The following is a 22,058-nucleotide window of genomic DNA, read 5'->3' as shown; positions in this document are numbered from 1 at the left end:
TAAAGGTCCACTTTCAGGTCCACCCCAACATAAATCCTGGCTACGAATATGATGAACTACAGCAGTAATCAATGCTCTACACTCTTAGAATAAATGGTTAGAAGTAGAACCTAAAAATGGTTCTTTAACTGTCCTGTATGTGGAACCTTAAATGGTTCTACAAAGAAGAGAAACAGGTTCTGGAAAGGGTAGAAAGAACCATATAGTGAATATCGCTGATGTGTAAGAACATGCTATCTACTTATAACATGACTGTAAAACATCTCTGAATGATGTTTTTTGAAGCTTTTTCTGTTGCTTTTTTTAAAGAAAGGAGGTTAGATTCCAAAGTTATAGAAAAAATATCAATTTAAGTCACACACATCTACATTGATACTTCATACAAAAAATATATTATATTTTTACAGATTTAGGCAAAAAAAAAAAAAAGTATGTCTCAAGCTTGTGAAGATTTTAAGATTCAATGCAGAATCATATTCCCCCCTTCCCTCCCCCTTACCCTGACTAAAAACTCAGTCAAAATAAGCTTGAGATACTCTAGCTTTCAAAACATATTCTTATACACATATTGAAATATTTGCACTAATTTAAATTGTTCACACAATAAGCCAAATCAGCATTTGAGGTTTGCAATGCATTGTGGGACAGTTTTTGCATTTTTAGGACACATTGCCCTCTGACCTGGTAGGAAAATTCAGAAAAATTGGTTTTTGTGCGTACAAAATATAATTTAAAAAGCTTTACTAGAATAAAAACAAATTCAAAAAACAGGTTTATTATATCAATTAATTATTTAAATATTTTAAATGATAACATTATTATTATAATAACTAAATGAATAATAATTTAAGAGCAATTTCCCCGCTATGTCAGAGGTCAAAGTGTCCCCCAAAAAAATTGCAGGCAAAAAACTTAACTTTGTAAATTTCTCCAAGACAAATAAAGCACTGTAATACAAATGTACATGGCTGCTTTGAGAAAAACTATTTTTTTTGGCTTTAAACAAAGATGACAACAAGTCCTGACTCTAGTCTATTTTGATAGGTAAAACAATATAATCAATTAAACTCATAGTTATAAATCCCCTCTTAAGTTAACTATAGTTTTAAAAATACTGGCAGTTCTTTGGCTGGTTTCCGTAATACTTTAGTCACTTGAGTATCACTGTAATAAATAGTTTTACAAGCCAGGGACTGCCTTTTGAGGAGAGTGAGAGCAATCTCTACTGCTCTCCTTAAATCTGATATGGGAGAGTGATTTTTAGCTCTCCTTGGTTGACCATTCTCTCCTTACATTCTATTGTAAATGCTCTAAACAGCTCTCCTTGAAGGCTCCAGCAATTTAATACTCTCCTGCAAATTCCAAAAGACAGTCCCTGACAGTGGCGTGCGCAGCACATTGAAAGTGGGGGGGGGGCAGGTTGTTCAGTTCCCCCGAATGGAGTCTGATTAGGGGCAAATTTTGATGTTTTTCCCCAGAATCTCCCGAATAACCAACAAAAGTGGCCCCCTGCCACCCATCCCCCTTTGCGCACGTGCAACTTGTCCCTGACAAGAGTTAGATGACATATAAAACTTATTCCATCAAGCATAATGATATTTTGTAGCATTTGTGTGTAAATTGCTTTTCCCAAAAAGGCATTCTTCTATTCTATAAGTAAGAGGTACGTACACAGAGTATAAATAGGGCCGGAAATATGGCAATTAATCCAACATGTTATAGTTCATGATAAATAATACAGTACGTAAATCTACAATTACACAAGATGAAAATCACTTATTCTGATTTGGCGTGATTCTGATGCTACCCTTTTGGCTCCTGTTAGAGAAGTTATTATTACGGGATCCGATGTAATGGAACTCGCTTGAGCAAATTTGACAAAGGCGCCCTCGTATGATGCTTGGTGCGTTGTCTAACTGGTTATTGAGTTGATTCTTGTTTTCTGCTGATTCGCCAGCGCAAGTAGCTGCTTCCAAGCACCTGAAACCAAAAAGAATAAATTGATTAATTAATCACCTAGTCAATCAAATCACACATGTATCATTTTAATTGATTAAACCAATTGATTGAATATTTTTTTGATTGATCAACTGATTGATAATTGACAGTCAATTGATGATTGATCAATCAAGTTGATTGGATCAATAAATCAATCAACCAATCAAAAACCAGCCAATCAAGGGGTAGTGCAATAATTATGTTACCCCAGGGTGTTGAATTATAGAGGGGGCAAAGAATTTTTGGCAGGCCAAAAGGGGGGGGGGCAAGTATAAACATTTCTTGCAGGTTGAAAGGGGAGAACAAGCAAATTTTTGCAGGTTGAAAGGGGGGCAAATTTCTTTGATACTATGAAATTGATTGAATACTGTTTTGTTCCCCAGATCACAATGACAATTGCCATCATTTACTCATATTGGGTAAAAAAACCACATGATGAATAGAATAGAATGATGCAACTTACTCATAATATCCTGAGCTAGCCACATTGACAGCCAGATCCATGGCATCAATATTAGTATCGCCATTGTACATCCACATGACCTCGGCATTATTCCACATATCAGAGTTCTCAATAGGGATAGGGTAGTTGTCGTTACGGCTCATTACCTGCACGATGTTACTACGGTCTGTACCTGAATAGGAAAAGAGATAATGAAATCAAGTCATCTAAATGTGTTACAGAGTTAATGAATTCACTTACAGACATACAGGTGTGCCTGATGCATCTCGGTACAGATTTCTGCCATAAAGGATGTGTGTGCTATCTACTGCTGATAGCAAGATCATAAGCCAAAAGTGACAAAACATTCAAATTGGACAGAAAGGGGTGTTTTCACCCAGGAGGGGCACATCATCAATTTGTTAGAAGGTATGTTCCCCAGGTTATGTTCCCCTCAGAGTTGGAGATGGTGGATGGGGAAGGTGATCGGTAACAGGGGTCTTTAGGAGCTGCAAAGCTTCCAAATCAAGGGTCTTTTTTGCCTTTCTAGTTAAAAATTGCATAGAAAATCAAAATCAATGGTCTTTCAGTGCTCTATTTGGTCAAATTCAGGGGTCTTAATTTTGGAGCTGCCCAGTCCAAAATATGGGTCTTTCCAGAGGAACATACCCATATTGGTCATTTGTGTTAAGTGCTTTCCTGCAGTTTTCACTCAAACGTTTATTAAATGAGATGCAAAGAGTTGCTTTCAAAGCTCAGAGATGAGCAATGCATAGATTGCATACCCACAAATATACAACAAGAGCTCCAATGGTACTGTGGCTCTGTGCTTTTTGGTGACAGTGAAAGTCGAATGTGCAACAGGTGAAATCATTTGAGTATAATGGGACCACATTCCCACTCCAGATAAAACAGAATCCACAAGCTTTTATTAAATATAGGCATACTGTAGTGTATAGTGAGATTAATGACAGTTTAAGACCGATTTTCAAAATTTTCAAAATTTTCTTATTGAATACAGAGTACAATGACCTTACCTCCTCTTCCTTCTCCTGCGTCACCTGTCTGCCCGTCACCCCCTGGGTTACCATTGTTATGTGTGTTAGATCCTGAAATGAAACGAGATGTAACAGGTAGATAATAAAATATTATATCTTGGTGTCAAAATGAATCGGCTAACATTACAAAACAACTAAAATGTTGAACACAAGCTCTCAAATACATTTTTTCACATCTTCAGAATGCAAAAAACTTTTTCAGGAATTTCCAAAAATAGGGTCGGTATTCTTTTGTACAGTAAATAGAAAAAAAAAACACTTTTTTCTGATTTCCAAAATTAGGGTCAGTCAGTTGAGGGCAAGCAAACATCTTTTTTTTTTTCCTTAAGCTAAATCTTCCACAGGGGAAATATAGAATACCCCATTCAACATCAATCAAAGATAACACAGATCTAACCTCTGAGTCTAAAGTTTGTTCGGTTTATAAAAGGCGGAAAAAATAAGACTCATAACAACGTGTATTCATAATAGAATGGCGTGCACGCAGTTGGGCGCAGTGCTTACGCTAGTTGTGCGTTACGTAATGCATGACTCGCGCACGCTTATATGAATTGATGTAGGCATAAGTTGGGACTTTATTGACGCATGCAGTAACAAAAGCCAAATAATTTTTGCCTATTATAATACGGACAAACTTTAGCTCCTATATCAAGTAGCAATCTATGTCAAGTAGTATAACTATAAACATAATAAACTTTAAAAAAAAAAAATGTTAATATTTTTTTTTGGTGTTTTAAGAATTGTGTATATTTGTAATATGTATTTCGTTCACGCCATGCCTGGTGGTCAGTAAAGGACCCAGTTGTCTTGGATGTTTGTTGGTTTCTTTATTCTTTTAAATTTGTATGTTTAAATTGCTTGAATAAAGATGATGGAATTTAAATAATGGCTGATTCCATGGCTATTTCAACTAAAATTTACACTACCCCTGTGGATGATTTTAGAAACATCTTCCACAAGGGGAGTATGTTTTTCAAATGTAACTGGTCAGGGTTAATCATTTTGAAACTCATACTCCCCCTGTATTGCGGCTTCCACAACTGGAGTGAGTATTTCAAATGGAAGTTACCAAATTGACCATTCTATTCAAAACTTCCACTCCCTCTGTGGAAGACTTTAGCTAAATCTACTACAGGGGTAGTGTTGATTTTAAATGGAATAGCCCGGTATTGTCCTTACCTGTCCACTGCATGTGTACTAAGTCTCCTGCTGTAATGTTGAGATCATTTGGTATAAAGTCATACTCTACTGCTGGGTATGTCTGCACGATGTTACCTCGCTTGCCTCGGACATTCAGGTTAAATATACGAGCTGCTTCCATTTCTGTTTAAAAATAAAAATTTTGTTTTACAGTTTTAAAATTTGCTCATGGTGATTACAGAGCTTCACATTTTTACCATTTTATCTGTAGAGAAAAATTAGAAGTAAGCTAGCTTCATATTAATGTGTTGCACAATATGACCCAACCCGGCCGAAGGAGCCAATTTTGAAAATTAAGTTACCATATACTATCATCAACTTGCTGTTGACCAATTAGTATACAATTGCTGAAATTCTGTTAACCCTAGCATACTTGGTTGCAAACTAAAGAATTTTCACAGTGCAAAATTTTCTGATATGTACATTTAATTTTTTTTTGGCTCTCAAATTTTGGCTATAGGCCTATCTCAGTTTAACAATTCTTGCATAAATCTGCGTAAATCATACAAAATTAGACCATTTTAGGTGGGTCTAGTATACATGCTCAGATTCCTGTAAATTTTACAATTTGTCAAATTCTGAATCTACCAGTGCATAATTATCAGGTGCAGATCCATGTTTATGAAAGGGAGGCAGTCACTAAAAACAAATATGCCTCACTTTGTTCACCCAAATTGGTCAACCCCTATTTTTTCATGGTGGCCATTTTGGGGTTGAGAGGAGCAAGAGGGGGTTTCAGAATTGGAAAATGTTGCAAGTAAGGGGCACAAAATCACAGATTTTCTATGTACTTTTTGGAGAGAAGCCCCCGGATCCAACCCTAGCATATTACAAACTCACCTGCTGATTCAGGTCTTGGCATCAGCTTAAAAAGATGTGATCTATCTTGGAAGGTCCTTCCAAATTGCGCTGTATTGATGGCTAATCTAAGAGGTTGGTGGTCTGCTGCTACATCAACATAGGGATTCTGCTGAACAGGAGACTGGACACCAGTGGCACTATAAGATCAACAAAAAGCACATTATGTTAATAATATGATGGTACAAAGTTTTTTTGGAAATGTTCAAAAATTGAAAAAATACCACTTGGTTGACTTGCTGTATACTAGACTGGCCCCCAGTCTCGGTTCGGTTCCATCTCTGGATAATGTAACAATAAATAATTACATAATGCCCTATGAAAAAAATGCCAAAGTCCTCTACCCCCCCCCCTTATTTTCTTCAATGCCAAAAACCCATTCCTCTTCATCCACAAATCGGCCCCACTAATTACACCCACCACAGTCAACCATGCAGCAATATAGAAATATACTCAGTATTATAAGTGAACGCGAAAGTCCATTGAGCGCTGATTCCGAGACTGGTCCAATCTGTTAGAGATCTCACTGAGTATTGACAATATGCTGGGACTTGTTGTAAACACTTGAATCCTGTTCTCTTTGTCACAAAAGTAGCCTTTTTACAACCTTTGATTTTGACATTTTGCCATTTGGGGATACAGAAGCACTCCTTGTAACTCCCCCAGCTTTTAACACACTACACATGCAGACCACAAATCACAATTATTTGTCTCAATATTGCTAAAGGTTTCCAACCATATAACGTTGATAATCGCAAACAGTATGTAGGATTTACTTACATGTCTTGGTTCTGACTTGAATCTGTGGTGAGTGGGTCATAATCATCAGTAGTTATATTGTATCTGTAAAAACAAAAGGTTAAGGTATGAAACAATGCATTAATAATGCAGTTTAGATTTCTCCATATTCAGTTCATAAAAAGTATTTATTATTATTAATTATGATCACATTATTCCTGAGGGATATCAAAATGGTATAGCAAAAGTAGCTTGCATCTCCTTTTCGCTTGATAAAAAATCCCTTCCCCCGTCCTCTCTTTTCAGCATGCACAAAAATCTTGCCCACCACTTTCACCCATACTACTACACACTATTGGAAACATCATACATTCCAACATTTTTATAATCATGTGATGCAAGTCAAGGAGCAGGAATGTTTGCACATTTTGTACTTTTATAACCATGCAATTTAATATTGAAAAGGTACCCTAAAATGTGTGCCCAAATTCACTTGTCCTACCCTTTTCAACCTACCCTACTTGACTCAGTAAAAAATGCATCCCCCCCACCCTAAAAAAAAAAAAAACACCACAGGGGCACAGACACATATTGGACCTCCCCTAAATGAATAGTCTGAAGAATAAACCTTTTTTATTACAATTGCCTTAAAGAAGAAACTTTTATCAAAACGTTTACATTTCAGCCCATCACACCAAAGCTGCCACTGGACCCCATTCCTTTTTAAAGGAATTTTTATTTACCTCAGCCTCGTGACACATCTCATCTGATTTCCAGATGGAAAGTTTGGTAATGTCATTGTATATCTGCTAGCCTCTCCACCTCTTGCATTACCATTATGATTGACTCTGGTCCATGGTGCTTGCATACAATCCGGGGGGTCCAATGCTAGTAGACATGACGGTCTTGCTCACCTTCAGCAATACCCCATACGTATGTGTTACCATCGCCTGATGCTGCTGCACACTGAGCCTCATTCAAGTCATCTGTTATGTAAAAAAAAGTGTTGAAATTTGGTTTTGTGATCATTTGTTGTGTTTAATTTGTTTCTTTTATAATTAAACAAACAATATAGGTTAATTTTCAAGCAAATGCACTAACATTTATACGTTCTCGACTCCCAAGTCATTCTTACCTGGGTGTTTTTCCAGATAATTAGTGAATGCTAGCCAGTCGCCATCATTGTCAGTGCAGTCTTCCTCATTATTCCAACGAGACCAGTGCTTACGATCACCATTATCGTAATATTCTACACATTCATACTTTTCCTTGACGTTGTAGCTTTCATTTCGGTAGTAGCTGGAATCAGAAACAAAAACCCAAAAAATAAAATTTACATAAAATAATTTACATAATTTTGTATATTAATATTAAGATATTAATTTTAAAGATTAAGTGGAACAAATTGCCAGATTATATTACTTGTATATTTTAGGACTATACATGTAGATATCCTATCTATTATGACTTGTTAATTTTAATTGTCTTTGAGATTTCAAATTTCTATTCCTAAATCAGATAAATGAAGACCTGATATTAAATATTTTAAAAAGCAAACAAGTTGTTGAAGAGTTGACTTTTTCCCCAAGAACACAAAACACCAGATGACTGTGCAAAATTGTTTTTTAATTTGTATGTGTAAATGACCTGAAAAACATAACCCTGGCATAAAACGATTCAACCTTAACTTTATTATGTGTTTTTTATTAATCCGCTCAACCATGTTACAGCAACACAATACTAATCATCAGTATACTAAATACAAAGAACAACGCTGGGCTATTCCGGTTGAAATCCATACACCCCCTATGGAAGACATAACCGTCCTTAATCTTCCACAAAAGGAATGTTGATTTCGCTCACACTCCCTGTGTGGAAGATTAATTAAGGATAATGTCTTCCACACTATAAGAAAAGAGCTATTCCAGGTGAAATCCATACACTCCCTATGGAAAACATGACCTTAACCTCTTTACACAGGGGGTGTAGATTTCAAATGGAGTCACCCATTCAGGTAACCCCATTTGAATTTCACACCCCTGTGTGGAAGATTAAGGTTATGTCTTCCATAGGGGGTGTATGGATTTCAACTGGAATAGCCCTTTAATGTACGGTTCAGTAATTCAGGAAAATGTGAAAAAATATAATTATTTTTAATGTGAAGGACAAGTCTATCAAATTCTCATTCAGTATTTTGTTCTTCTGAGCAATATTATTGATGAAAGGACTAAAACAGTAGTGCAAAAAAATGTGAAACCCTATATTCAATTGCATGTTACTGAAAGGGAAAGTATCTATATGAACTGCAACCATCAAAATCATTGAGAAAACCATTAACATTTTCACACAGGAACCTTGAACAAAATGTTTTGATATGAAATTTCATTTGTTTAGTCATCTCATTTTTTGGCCAAGATCCAAGCTAACACAAAACTAGCAATCCAACCATCAGAATAATTACCGTACTGACGCGAGTATAGTCCCACTTTCGAGTAAAGTCCCACCCCCAAATTTTCGAAAAATTTCAGAAATTAAAAAAAAAAAAAATTTCAAGATGTTTTGTATTTTTAATATGAAAATTGATCATTTGTATTCATGTCATACTCTATTAATGATTTCAAAATGCATTCAAATTTAATGCATTTTGAAATCATTAATAGAGTATGACATGAATACAAATGATCAATTTTCATATTAAAAATACAAAACATCTTGATTTTTTTTTTCTTTCTTTTTAGGTCAACCATGAATGATCCTAGCATTTAGGTCTAGGTCCAGGGACACTACAAAACCGAAAAATAAAAACTTTAAAAAAGATAAAAAAAAAAGATTTTTTTTTTTTTTTTTATTGAGTATAGTCCCACCCCCAATTTTGAAAAATGTTCACCCAAAAACGGGGTGGGACTATACTCAGCGTCAGTAAGGTATATTCATTTAATTTTCATGGTTATGTAAAAAGAGTAATTTTGAGACAAAAAGGTTGAGATTTTTATACCATTGGAAACTTCTGGCTACATAATGTTTGTGTGCATGCTAAAAATTCTTCCAGATTCATTCGCTTGGCAAAAATATATCACCTACTAATTTGTATTTATATTCTGTTAACAAAACAGAATTATTAACACAGTGACCTAAATATGGAGCCCATGATATACGCATAATCATGCGATCATGCATAACTTCGCTAACGCAAAAATCAAAATCGAGTGACATTTTGGGAATAAGCTTTTTCTGTGGATATCTACTGAAACATACCACAAAAAGAGGATGTTAGAAATACTCCTTCAATTCAAAATGACTATTAGAATGACAACTTATTTTATACATTTGACACTTACTTGCACTCAGACAGATCATTAACCATGACTACAGCATCTACCCATGGGGAGGGATGCCAATAAGGATAATAGTCACGTTCTTCAGGACACTCATATCCACGTCGGTTCCCATTTGGATTTTGACGAGTATAGATCGCTGAGCTGTATCCATTGCCGTTGTTTTCATTTAAGTTTTGGTCAGCTGTGAAGAGTCCTGAAGAAAAAAAAATCAAATATTTTCATCACCTGACAAATATGAGAAGAAAGAAGAAAAGAAGACTTTGAGCAAAGTAGTTTTTATCCTTTCTGTCCAGTTTTGAGCCACCGTCCACTGGGGTAATTTGGTACTCAGTACAAATGACCATAGAGGATGTACTGTCAAAATATGGGTCTCAATTTCAGGCATTTGGTATATCAATGTCCCCTAGGCCAATTTTGGTATATTGATGGGTCATTTTTTAAAACAAATTTTCCCATTTTCTCCCGAAAAATAACCAATTTTGACTAGCCACAATGTTTGAAATTTGCCAACAATTTTAGCAATTTGCATTAGACCTTTGGTGTAGCAATGGGTCAAACTTTCTTGAAAAATTGATGTATATATATATAAATTATATATATATATAGGTGAATCCACTTTCAAATTGTCAGCAGTATGATACCTACCCAAACCAAACTTCAGTACCTCCCTGGTTATACCCTAGATAATCAGATATGTGAATGATACCCCCCTGCCATCCATGTTTATAATCTCTGACTTCTCCAATAGGCTATTCAATTTAAAATCTACACTACCCCTGTGCAAGATTTAGCTTAAGTCTCCCACAGAGGGAGTATAAGCTTTGAATACAATATATACAATTGAGTAACTTCTATTTGAAATACTCACTCCAGTTGTGCAGATATAGGTAATGCTATAATACAGGGGGAGTATGGGTTTCAAAATGATTAACTCTGACCAATTACATTTTAAAAACCTACTCCCCCTGTAGAAGATATTTCCAACGTCTTCCACAGGGGTAGTGTGGATTTTAACTGGAATAGCCTAATTAACTTACCTGCATTCCTTTCCCTGTTGTAACACTTATCATACCAATCCCAGTTCTCCTGTAGAACTCTGTTTTGCTGTACAGCATTATCCTTGCGATTCTGTGCTGTATTTTGGCTTTCGTCAAGGTTCTGAATGCGATTATGATTTTGTGTCTGTGTATTCGCTCCATTCCTAAGGGTGTCTTGATCACCTACACATGAGCGGATGGACATGAAAAGAGTCATAAATATTACATTTAGACCAGGGGCAGGATTTTTACAAGGGTGAGGAATTTTCAAAATGAGGACCTTCCCCACCCCCAGATGATTACTTGCATTCAAAAAGTGGACTTTCACTTCACCCCCTAAAATGGACTTGCTAGTGCTATTTTAAACAATTTAAAAGAAAAGGAAATCTCCCTTTGTTATTTTTTCTTTCTAATCTGAACCTTCTTGGATATTGTTACCCTGTTTTTACCATTTCCACTTTTGCATGATTTTTTACTGAATTTTTGTCAAAATTAGAGCCTTTTGCTTTTACAGAATGTAAAATTCTTTTGAAATTAGGTCCAGAAGGGGTGGCTTTGACGCTTAAGCTCCTGGAGTTTTCTGAAAAGCCTATTTTTGACACAATTCAGTCACTCAGGCCACAGGTGTACTTCCGAGTCCACCAGGGTTGACAAAACATATATTTTCAAAATTGTTTTTACCATAATAAAATGTCAATATTACAAAACATTCCTGTATGTTTTTATAACCTGCCCTTATAATGTTATTAAAACATTTGGAAAATTCTTGTAAAATATTTTACAAACCATTTCAAAATTTACATTTCTTACAGTGCCCATGATTGGTTAATTACATGACATATTTATCTGGGTGACCCAATTAAAATACAGCTTCTAAAAATTTATTCTCTTCAGTCCCACACATACCGCCATTCTTACCATGTTGCTGATTGGCTCAAAAAATCATTACAGTCTTCTTGTAACCAATCAGCAGATAGTACTCATACAACTAACCTGTAGCACTGTCAACATCTTCTTGACACATGTACTGGATGACAATGTTACAATTGAGTTTATGTGGATCTGCGTCTTCGCTACCCCCGCATCCATGCTGATTGGTCCATTCTACCATCATCTCGGACACGCCTTCTCCTGTCAGCTCACCGGCTTCATCGGTAAACTGTTTGATGTTACTGCTCATGAAGTATTTCTATAAAGAATTAAAGAAAAACAAATCTCATAAAACTACCATTACCAGTATATATGTTTGGAATGGATGACCTCTAAATTCCCATTTATGTCGTTTTGTTCCAGTCAGTACTGGCATAACTGATATAAAGTAATGTTATGCACATGTACGAAAAATTTAGGCATTTACCACTAAAGACTCCCAAACAAAATTATGTTTTTCTCTATTGATGGATAAGAATTTAGGATGTAAATATTTTACCAAATCTGAGCTTATTCTACTGAAGAATGGAATAATGAAGGAAAGAAGGAAGGAAGGAAGAAAGGAAGGAAACAGGGAAGCAAGTAAGAATAGAAGGAAGAATGTATGAATGAAAGAAAGAACATATGAAAGAAAGAAAGAAAGAAAGAAAGAAAGAAAGAAAGAAAGAAAGAAAGAAAGAAAGAAAGAAAGAAAGAAAGAAAGAAAGAAAGAAAGAAAGAAAAAGTAGAGTAGAGTAGAGTAGAGTAGAGTAGAGTAGAGTAGAGTAGAGTAGAGTAGAGTAGAGTAGAGTAGAGTAAGAGAAGAGAAGAGAAGAGAAGAGAAGAAAAGAGAAGAAAGGAGAAGAAAGGAGAAGAGAAGAAGAGAAGAGAAGAGAAGAGAAGAGAAGAGAAGAGAAGAGAAGAGAAGAGAAGAGAAGAGAAGAGAAGAGAAGAGAAGAGAAGAGAAGAGAAGATAGGGAGAGGAGAGGAGAGGAGAGGAGAGGAGAGGAGAGGAGAGGAGAGGAGAGGAGAGGATAGAAGAGAAGAGAAGAGAAGAGAAGAGAAGAGAAGAGAAGAGAAGAGAAGAGAAGAGAAGAGAAGAAAAGAGAAGAGAAGAGAAGAGAAGAGAAGAGAAGAGAAGAGAAGAGAAGAGAGGAGAGGAGAGGAGAGGAGAGGAGAGGAGAGGAGAGAGAGAGAGAGGAGAGGAGAGGAGGGAGAGGAGAGGAGAGGAGAGGAGAGGAGAGAGAGGAGGAGAGAGAGAAGAGAAGAGAAGAGAAGAGAAGAGAAGAGAAGAGAAGAGAAGAGAAGAGAAGAGAAGAGAAGAGAAGAGAAGAGAAGAAACGAAACCACATCTGGCAGGTTGCAAAACTTGTTCCTTAATGACAATTGTGCATTAAAAGTGTAATTAAGCATTGACAACTAAATATAAATGAAAAACTTATTTGTTTTAGTTATTTAACTTCCTTGTAGCTTGTAGATGCTATGTAAATTATTCACCTAATGACTATTTGAATTTCTTTATTTGGTGTTTGATTTGTTATTACCCAGCTGGGAAACATTTTCATCATCATGTCATGAGATCGTTTTAATATAGGTCAGAAAACCTATTCATCTCCCACATCTTTCTAGTTGGTGTAATCTTCACTTTTCTATACGTTTTTCTTTCAAAGAGGAAAATTTCATCATTTTGCAAAATTTCATCATTTTGCAAAATTTCATCATTTTGCAAAATTTCATCATATTGCAAAATTTCATCATTTTGCAAAATTTGATTTCTCATGTTTTTAATTATTTTGATGTGAAGATATTTGACATAATTTTGCAAATAGTTATATTTTAAAGTTAGTTTAGATTGAGAGGAGGAAAAAAAAAAAAAACATTTTGGGCCATTCCATACTTATTTTGCATATGAGCAAAAACTTACCAGTGCACAGCAGCAGCATGTTTTTAAATGGACAAAATAGCAAAAAGTGAAAAGTGGCAACTCATTCATCATAAAAAAAAAGTACAAATTCTGATTTCACAAGGAATATACACCATTTATATACCAAATTTTTAAAGTGGATTTGTGGACAAAATAGCAAAAATGAGGAAAATAAAACTTATTTTCCTTATTTCATCACACACAAAAAATCAGAATTCAGATTTGACAAAATAAGAAAGGGCTAAGAACATGTTTCTTTCAGGATAATATCAAAATGTTAAAAGCAAGGAGATGTACATAACAGCATAATAGTGATTACAAAGAAATTAAATTCTAGGCAACTAATTAATTGTATAAGTCCTGTAATAAAATGTTACCATTTTTGTGGATTGCCCTATAAATAAAACATGCACGCATGTACGAAAACAGAACCAAAAGCTGCAATCATGATCTCATCATCATTAACACTTCTGTGGTAGGAAATCACACTGCACTATTTATATCTTTGTGGCCAATTGGCTTGATCATTAAGATACCAGATTTACAAAGTTTGCTTATATGCAGGAAATGATGAGTAAATGATGGGAAAACATCAGACAGTATTAGTGCCTATGGGGAAGAGTGGTAGTCATCCTGCTGTCAGATTCACACCAAAATTACTTTTTAGTAAAGTGTGTGTGTAATTTTACATTATTTGGGTTCATGTAAAGTGACTTTTTGTCTTTAACAGGATAAACATTACATTAAATCTATTTTGCCAGGAACAATGTCTCCTCCTCCCATCACGACCCCCCCCCCCAAGCTGGTAAGCCATATTGAACAGTAAAATGTATACTTTAGCAACACCTGAGTTTGTCTTAGAAACTGAATCTTTCATACAATATGTATATCTAATCATTATTATCAACTCTCATGAAAGCCTCATCCCTAGTCCATAGTTATATGTCACTGATTCAAACAAGAGCTCAATTATTGCATGCAAAACTGAAATAAATTGGCTTCTCGCAAATGCTTTGGTTTTTGGAGTTAACATAATTCAAGACCACAAGAATAGGTCGGCCTGTAAGGGGACACACCCTTATATTAGGTCCATGATACATCCATAGTCCAGATGTGCAAAACACACAAGCCACTTTGAAATTAGATTAAGCATGCTGGTCTTTATAGTTCAAAAGAAGTTTACTCAAATCTAAACCAAATAGAAGAACCAACAACAAACATGTCTTTGTCTTTGATAACCATTCTGATGGGACCTAAAAGCTCCGGCAACAAGGTTTAACTTAAAGAAAGACAAAGAAAAACTGTAAGAAGTGCCACCTTAAAGTTGCTACTGTAAAAGTAGAAATTTTTGTGTGATTAAATTTTTGAGTTTTGCCAATTTTGAACTGTTTCCCTTGTTTTTAAATAATTTGTGATTCCAAGTTTCTTTACATTGACCTACACACAAAAGGAATATATTCACGCAATGTTATTTTCACAGGAGCAGCTTGGAAAAAGAAGAGCGCGAAAATAAATGTAGCGTGAAAATATCCACTTTTACAGTAAATGTCTTACCATTCTGTATTGCTGATCCTCATTATTTGCCGCCTGGTCAGTTGAATCCCCTACATTGTAACCACCTCGATTGTTATTCTGTATAAATCAAATGAAAACATAAATAATAAATAAACAAACAAATAATTATAATATAAATAAATATGGGAAACACTCACATAAACTTGGGGGTGTGGGGGAATTAGGGACTGTGCAATAATTATGAGCCCTGGGGAAGGTAAAATTGGGGGGCAAGCAATTTTGGCAAGCCAAAAGGGGGGCAAGCAATTTTGGCAAGCCGAGAGGGGGGGCAAGCAATTTTTGGCACACGTTCATGGGGAGCCTTTTTAATAAAACGCTCTAAAAAGGCTTAGGAAAACAGTACGGAAACGCTTAAATATGCAAATTTTCCTGCCCGCTCTGCTCGCAACATACATCTAGACCATTTTAAAAGTTTGCAAATTGGAATCCCAAAAATTTGGCATGTTCAAGGGGGGGGGGGGCAAAGATTTTTTAGCGGGCCGAGAGGGGGGCTGATAATTATTATACAGCCCCTTATGCTAAGTGTTGATTAGCATTTTTTTGTTTTGGGCTGAAACAATTAGCAAACAACCTTTTCTATGAGTCAATAAATAAATTCTTTCTGAACAATGTCTTATCAGCATGATGATAAAACTATTTAATACCGGTACAAAAGTCAAGTTTATTGAGACCAAATAGTTCGGAAGACTTTTATGAATATTTCTATTCAGTACAGGACCTTCAGTACAGCAACCCTTATTTCAAATTCGAAATAACAGGTCTACATGACATAATGGACCGTCGATATAGTAAACCTATGACATAGTGGGCTGGGCTGCAATTAATGACCCCTCGATTGGGGTGCCTATAAGTTGTATACGCACCACCTTTTACAATTTCAATGATTTGATGTGAAAATTGTCCTAAAGCCTATGCACTTGTACCTGCAGTGATGGAATAATATGCACACAGCTTTAAAAGGTAAAAGTTCATACGTACGGGTAAAAATAACAAATAAATCAATATATTTGATTTACTTTATATTTTTCATTGATTTACTTTGTTACAGCTAGGCAAACTCTTACCATGTATGCAGAACTAAAGTAAGGACATAATTTATTGAACAACTACTATATCCCTTGATATGTCACAATAAAACTTCCATTCAAAAGTATATAGATCATCTAAAGCAGCCAACACCAGCTAGTATTCCTTCACCATGCTGACCCCCTGCTGACCCTACTGGGGGGTTTGGAAAGTGATCAAGCAGCCAAGGTATTAATGTGAGCTGTGCACATGGCTATATAGAAGCTGCTAGAGCAACACAAATTACATTGGACTCAAATTCTAGCCAGTGCACACAAAAATCTTCCATCTTTTAAATGCAGGTTTGACACCGGGGGTTGACATTTTCTTATCTCAAGGTATGTATGATCTTTACTAGCGTTTAACTCAGCTTTTACTATCTAGTTGGACCTACTCCTGCCTGGGACCTACTGTTTATGGTGAATGGCTCAGGGCATACTCAGCTTGGTATGGTATGAGGAGTCACTGAGAATGTGACAGGGGAATCGATCACTATATAAATTTGTCAGGAAATTTGGACCTATACCAAAAGGCTACATTTTCCACCACATAACACAAATTGTTGGTATCCTGACCATCCATACAATAAAAGTGAACTAGTAAAAAGGGTCACTGCACTGATATACAAATTAAAGCTTAAAATATGACCCATATTTGCGGCACATTATTTATGGTTAATTATTTGTACATCCCCCCGTTTAAGGTAAATCATGCAAATTTAATACTAAAAGTTTTGTTACAGACTGGGTTTGCCACCCCGGGTTTGCCATAGGGTGGTTTGGGTTGAGGCACCATATCTGTTACCCCAGGATGTTACCCAGCCCATTCCATTCTGGGAGAGGCATGGGGAGGTACCAATACGTGGAATTTTGTGGGAGAAATTTCTTTTTAAAATGGTAATTGTTGTGTTTTTTTTTTATCCAGATGAGTCAAGCAGCTGATATGAAATCTCCATCGCAGCGAGTATTTTTATGGAGCGTACCACGATCCCTCTCTACCATATTACTCAAATGTCTTAGTTACGTGCGCAACTTCAACCTCCAAGTCATCAATGAGCCATACGTATCTGTCCACTACTATGGACCGGAGAAAAAGTTAAAGAACAATAATGTGGAAGACATGTTTCAAAGTGTATTCACACAAGCTGGTACATCCGTGACAAACTACAACGCATACGATGATGCCTTGAGTACGTATCAATGGGTCAAGGAGTTACTAGAAGGAGAATACATGGGCAAAGATATGGTCATTTGTAAAGATCATGGGTATAATCTAAATGGGTTATACCACATGCTCCCTAAAGGCTACAAACACACGTTCTTGATTAGACATCCACAGAAAACGTTTCCATCACTCAAGAAAATCACGGAGAGTGTCTGTTCTGTAGACTTCACGCAATTGGAACAAAAAGATTTCCCTGAGCCGATGCATCATGGGTATCAGAAATTATTTGAACTTATGGAGTATGTGATAGACTCGGGGGAACCACACCCTATTATTATTGATGCTGATGATTTGCAGAATTATCCAGAATCTATATTGAAGCAGTATTGTCAAGCTATTGGTAAATATTTGTTTTTTAAATACAAAATCCATGTATTAATCAAAGTAAATTAAAAGGATCAGACTTATGGGGCTAGTCCATTTAAAATCCACACTCCCCCCTGGAAGATTTTATATTTGTTGAGTAGTGTACATGTACTGTTTTATACACTCCTAATATTTGATGGAAAACATAGAGCTTTGCCCTTTCAAGTTAAAGAAATTAAAGAAAAACATCTGAGCTTGCTTGTGAAATGTTTATCAGAAGATTTAAAATTAAAAGGCTCAAAACATTAGTGCAGAACTAAGTAGCTTACTTCTTGTTATTTTTCATCATGTCATTCATTCATACCAGGGTTCATTCATTCATTTACTCACATACTCACCCATTCCTTCTTCCCTCCCTTCCTTCCTTCATTTATTTTTAAATGTATTCATTACTTAAATTTATTCCTTCATGCATTCATCTCCATTCTAACAGCTTCTACCCTTTATAGCCACAACAGAATAACAATGTTAAATATAGCAATTTTATTTTTAATTTACAGGAATCCCTTTCAGCCCAAGTCTTCTAGGCTGGGAATCAGGGCCTGATGTAATGGATACATGGATAACATCAAAGCAAGTCAAGGGTAACAACCATCTTTCTGATGGAGGATTCTACAGCGCCGCATTCAACAGCACAAGTTTTCATCCGCCTAATAAGATGCTAGAGCGGAGTGAAGTGCCCAAAATGCTCCTGCCTGTTATTGATGATAGTTTGCCGTATTATGAGAAGATGTATCAGTTACGAATCAAGCCATGACCACTGGGTTGCCAAACCCATGATTTGGTAGCCCAATTGGGTGACTTTTTAAGATTTTCCCTGCTACGTTTGAACAATTCCTGTCACAGAAACCAATGGTTGAGACAAAAATTGGGTGACTTTTCAAATTAGGCTCCTACAGAGTCCAGTAGTTTCCTTTCCCATAGAAACTGATGGTTTTAAAGAGAAAATTTGGGTGACTTTTCAATTATTTGACCCACAACTAGGCCAGAGCTGACAATTATTGCCTGAACAGAAGAACACTTTAGTTACCTGTAAAGTGTGTTGATGCTTGTGGATCAACGTCGCCTGTGCATAGCGCACTATAAATCACTGCGCTTTTTTCTTTTTTTTTTTTAATAAAAGATTTAATAATAATTAAGAAAAGACCAGGAAAAATAATTTAGTTTTATCTAAGCATATTTTATCTCGATGATCTAAGTAATACTTATTTTAAATACTTGTGTTTTCATAAAAATTGTTTTTATGTTATGAAATGAAATTTTGGTCTTACATCATAAATATAATGACATTTTATAATCAAACCAAATTTGGTAATAAAGATCTTTTCGTAACATAATTTAAATCATTAAAATCAAGGAAGTGAATTCCATCTATATCATAATAACATTATACTATCCATATTTGGTAAATGATATAATTTGAGTAGTCTCCATCAAACCCTCCGCAGATTAACCACTTATTGTGTTCAATGACAAATCAAAATGTATATTTTTATCCAAAGTACTTCCTTGTAGCCACAATTATATACAAATTCCATCCTCAATCAATACATCCTTGAATTATCATTCAATTGAAGGTAAACCACTTTAAGAAGTTTAACTCACAATGAATAACAACAAGCTTTTGACACAGATGACTTGACACAAGGATTGTGAATCTGTCATATTGATAGTTTTCCTTATTTCCTAGTTTGACTGATGTAACAGTGATGTCATAGTGATGTCACTATGATGTCAGTGGTGATGTTGTTACATGAAGTTCAAAAAGTGACAATAAGATCAATAAATGATGAGTGACATAGAAACCCATGGGGTACTCAAGTTTGTTTTGGTCGGGATGTGTCGCTGAGACTTGTTCAAGAAATTTTGACCCATTGCAGGCATTGCTTTACCCAAGTCAAATTTAATGCAAATTTTCAACATTTTGGTTATTTTTCATATACCAAAATTAGCCTACATTGTAAAGATACAGGTCATTAATATACCAAATGGCAGAAAATGAGACCCATGTTTGTGATACATAATTATGGTCATTTGTATTGAGTATAACCCCCCTCTCCCCTACTTTCAAGAGAGCTCATTAAAAGGTAACAGTATTATATTGGTATGGATAAACACGGCCAAGAGAAGGGGTGACAATTATGATCACTTTTATAATCTTAGTGGTGTATTAAAAAGGGTCAGTTTTACTCATTGTTGGTTCAGCAAAGAGGCACTTTTTGAACCCCTTGTAAGAATATTGGAACCTAAACAAACTCCAAGTGCCCCCCGATCTGGGACAAGTCACAAACCCCCATTATGTGCCTATACTTTCTTTTCTATACTTTAGGACAAAGTGAATCAAGTTCTGAACACTGGTTGACTCAACAAATAGTATATAAAAATGATTAAGTCCCTACTTTTTGTTATATGCCAAAAAATATGCACTTTTACTTTTAGAAGTTACTAGGGAAAAGCCCCAATACCCACTGAAAAACATGCAAACTTGTTAAAAACATAAACTTCTCTTAAAAATTAAGGTACAGAAAAATAAGCCCTTCTGTAAAAAATAATACCCTGCAAAACATAGTGAAATTGACAGGGACTGTCTTTTGCAGGAGAGCATACAATAACTCTTCTGGAGCCTTCAAAGGGAGCTGTTTAGATCATTTACAATAGAATGTAAGGAGAGAATGGTCAACTAAGGAGAGCTAAAAATCACTCTCCTATATAAGATTTAATGAGAGCAGTAGAGAGCGATTGCACTTGCTCTCCTCAAAAGGCAGTCCCTGAAATGAATAAGATTATATATAATTTTCTTACCTGTGAATCAAACACTCTGTTAGCATTTTGTCTGTTCGCTGATTGCTCATTGAGTCTGTTGTTAGAACCTCTAGGATTATGCATGTATACATCAGCGTGGACAGCCACCAGTGCCGATAGCACTACTAAAATACACCTCATCTTGCTTTATGGTTGGGTTTTCGTGAAAATTTCACCTGTGAAACAAAGTAAAACATAATGATTTTAGTTGCTTTGGTATGATCATTATTTCAGTATATCAATTATTTTACCAAGGAAATATACCTCCCTGTCCAGGGGAGGGGGGGTGGACAGTGGTACTCAAGTTTGGTTGGGGTAGGGGTGTGAGGTCACTAGATTTTGTGTTTGCAAGTTATGCATGATTTACTCCATAGGCCACTGCGAATGTTGTACGGTAATTTCATTCTGGCGTACCAGAACAAGATACAAATTTGAAGATATTTTTGCAAAATGAATTAACCTGAAATCATTTTTTGTATAAACAATTACATTATGTAGCCAGGTTTTCAGTACCATAGTATAAACTTTTTTTTTTTTTTTTAAAAAATTATATGGAAAAGAAATTGCATTTAAGCATTTCGTGATCCTAGCATCCTCCTTTTAATGACATTTTTCAGTAGATATCCACAAAAAAGCTTTCAGTTGATTAAAATATTGCTTTTGCGAATTATGCATGATTATGTGTATTACACTGCTCCATAGGCAATGTGTTGTAATTTCGTTCTGATATACCAGAACGTAATTCAAATTTGACGATATTTTTGCTGAACAAATTAATCTGCAAGAAATATTTTCTACATAAACATTTTGTAGTCAGATGATTCCAGTAGTGGTATAAAAATCTCAACATTTTTGGAGAAATGTATGGGGGGGTAATGCTTGCATGCTGTGGATCACGAAAATGCCCTTTTACCAGAATAATAAATAGTTCACAATTATCTTTTGCTAAATTCCTTCACAGTTTCTATTTTGGCACAGTATGGTGTAAACATGAAGTCGGGCATGAAGTTGGCTGTTGGAACACATCATCATCATATCAACCTTAGTTGTAGTAACTACAAATTTTGAACATTTGAGGACTTGAACTCACGGTCGGACCCTGGGCACTCGATGCAGCACATCGGAACGAAGCTGAGTGTATTAGAATAAGCTTTCCTATGTTTAGCAAATATCTACCGGGGGTACCTGTGCATAAATTATATCTATCTGTGCAAATTCTGACAAATGGTCCCAGAACACACTTAGATTGCAATGGCCAAAATCAAATGTTTTGAAGTAAAAAAATCCCAATTTTACTATCCAATTCATGAATTGGATAGTAAAATTTATAGCAGGCACTCAACATGCTCAATTTGGGCTAGCTACAACCCTGATAAGGCCTATACACAAAATTATTCCCACTGCACTTTTGAATTACTTTTGAAACTAGGGAGTATGTGATTTTATATGAGACGTCTCTGAAATATGATACTGTTATGTGACATGACGCCCCGGGGGGTTCACTCCCATTGTGGCCTGTACACC

At 35.6% G+C, this 22,058-nt stretch overlaps 1 protein-coding gene across 1 annotated transcript; it reads right to left on the bottom strand.

Annotated features, from left to right (window-relative positions):
• Window positions 1-877: 877 nt before the first annotated feature.
• Window positions 878-20,725, bottom strand: LOC140147829 (protein DD3-3-like). The gene is given in 14 exon segments (XM_072169583.1): window positions 878-1,980; window positions 2,462-2,633; window positions 3,478-3,549; window positions 4,678-4,821; window positions 5,539-5,696; window positions 6,337-6,399; window positions 7,038-7,203; window positions 7,206-7,280; window positions 7,430-7,593; window positions 9,633-9,825; window positions 10,670-10,852; window positions 11,663-11,858; window positions 15,057-15,134; window positions 20,535-20,725. Coding segments are annotated over 14 exon segments (2,013 nt in total). The 5' UTR covers window positions 20,676-20,725; the 3' UTR covers window positions 878-1,772.
• Between the last annotated feature and the right edge of the window lie 1,333 nt (window positions 20,726-22,058).

The sequence above is a fragment of the Amphiura filiformis genome, chromosome 3, assembly GCF_039555335.1.
Source record: "Amphiura filiformis chromosome 3, Afil_fr2py, whole genome shotgun sequence".
Lineage (NCBI taxonomy): Eukaryota > Metazoa > Echinodermata > Ophiuroidea > Amphilepidida > Amphiuridae > Amphiura > Amphiura filiformis.
The sequence above is the reverse complement of the archived record's forward strand: the minus strand, read 5'-3'. Positions and strand labels throughout refer to the sequence as shown.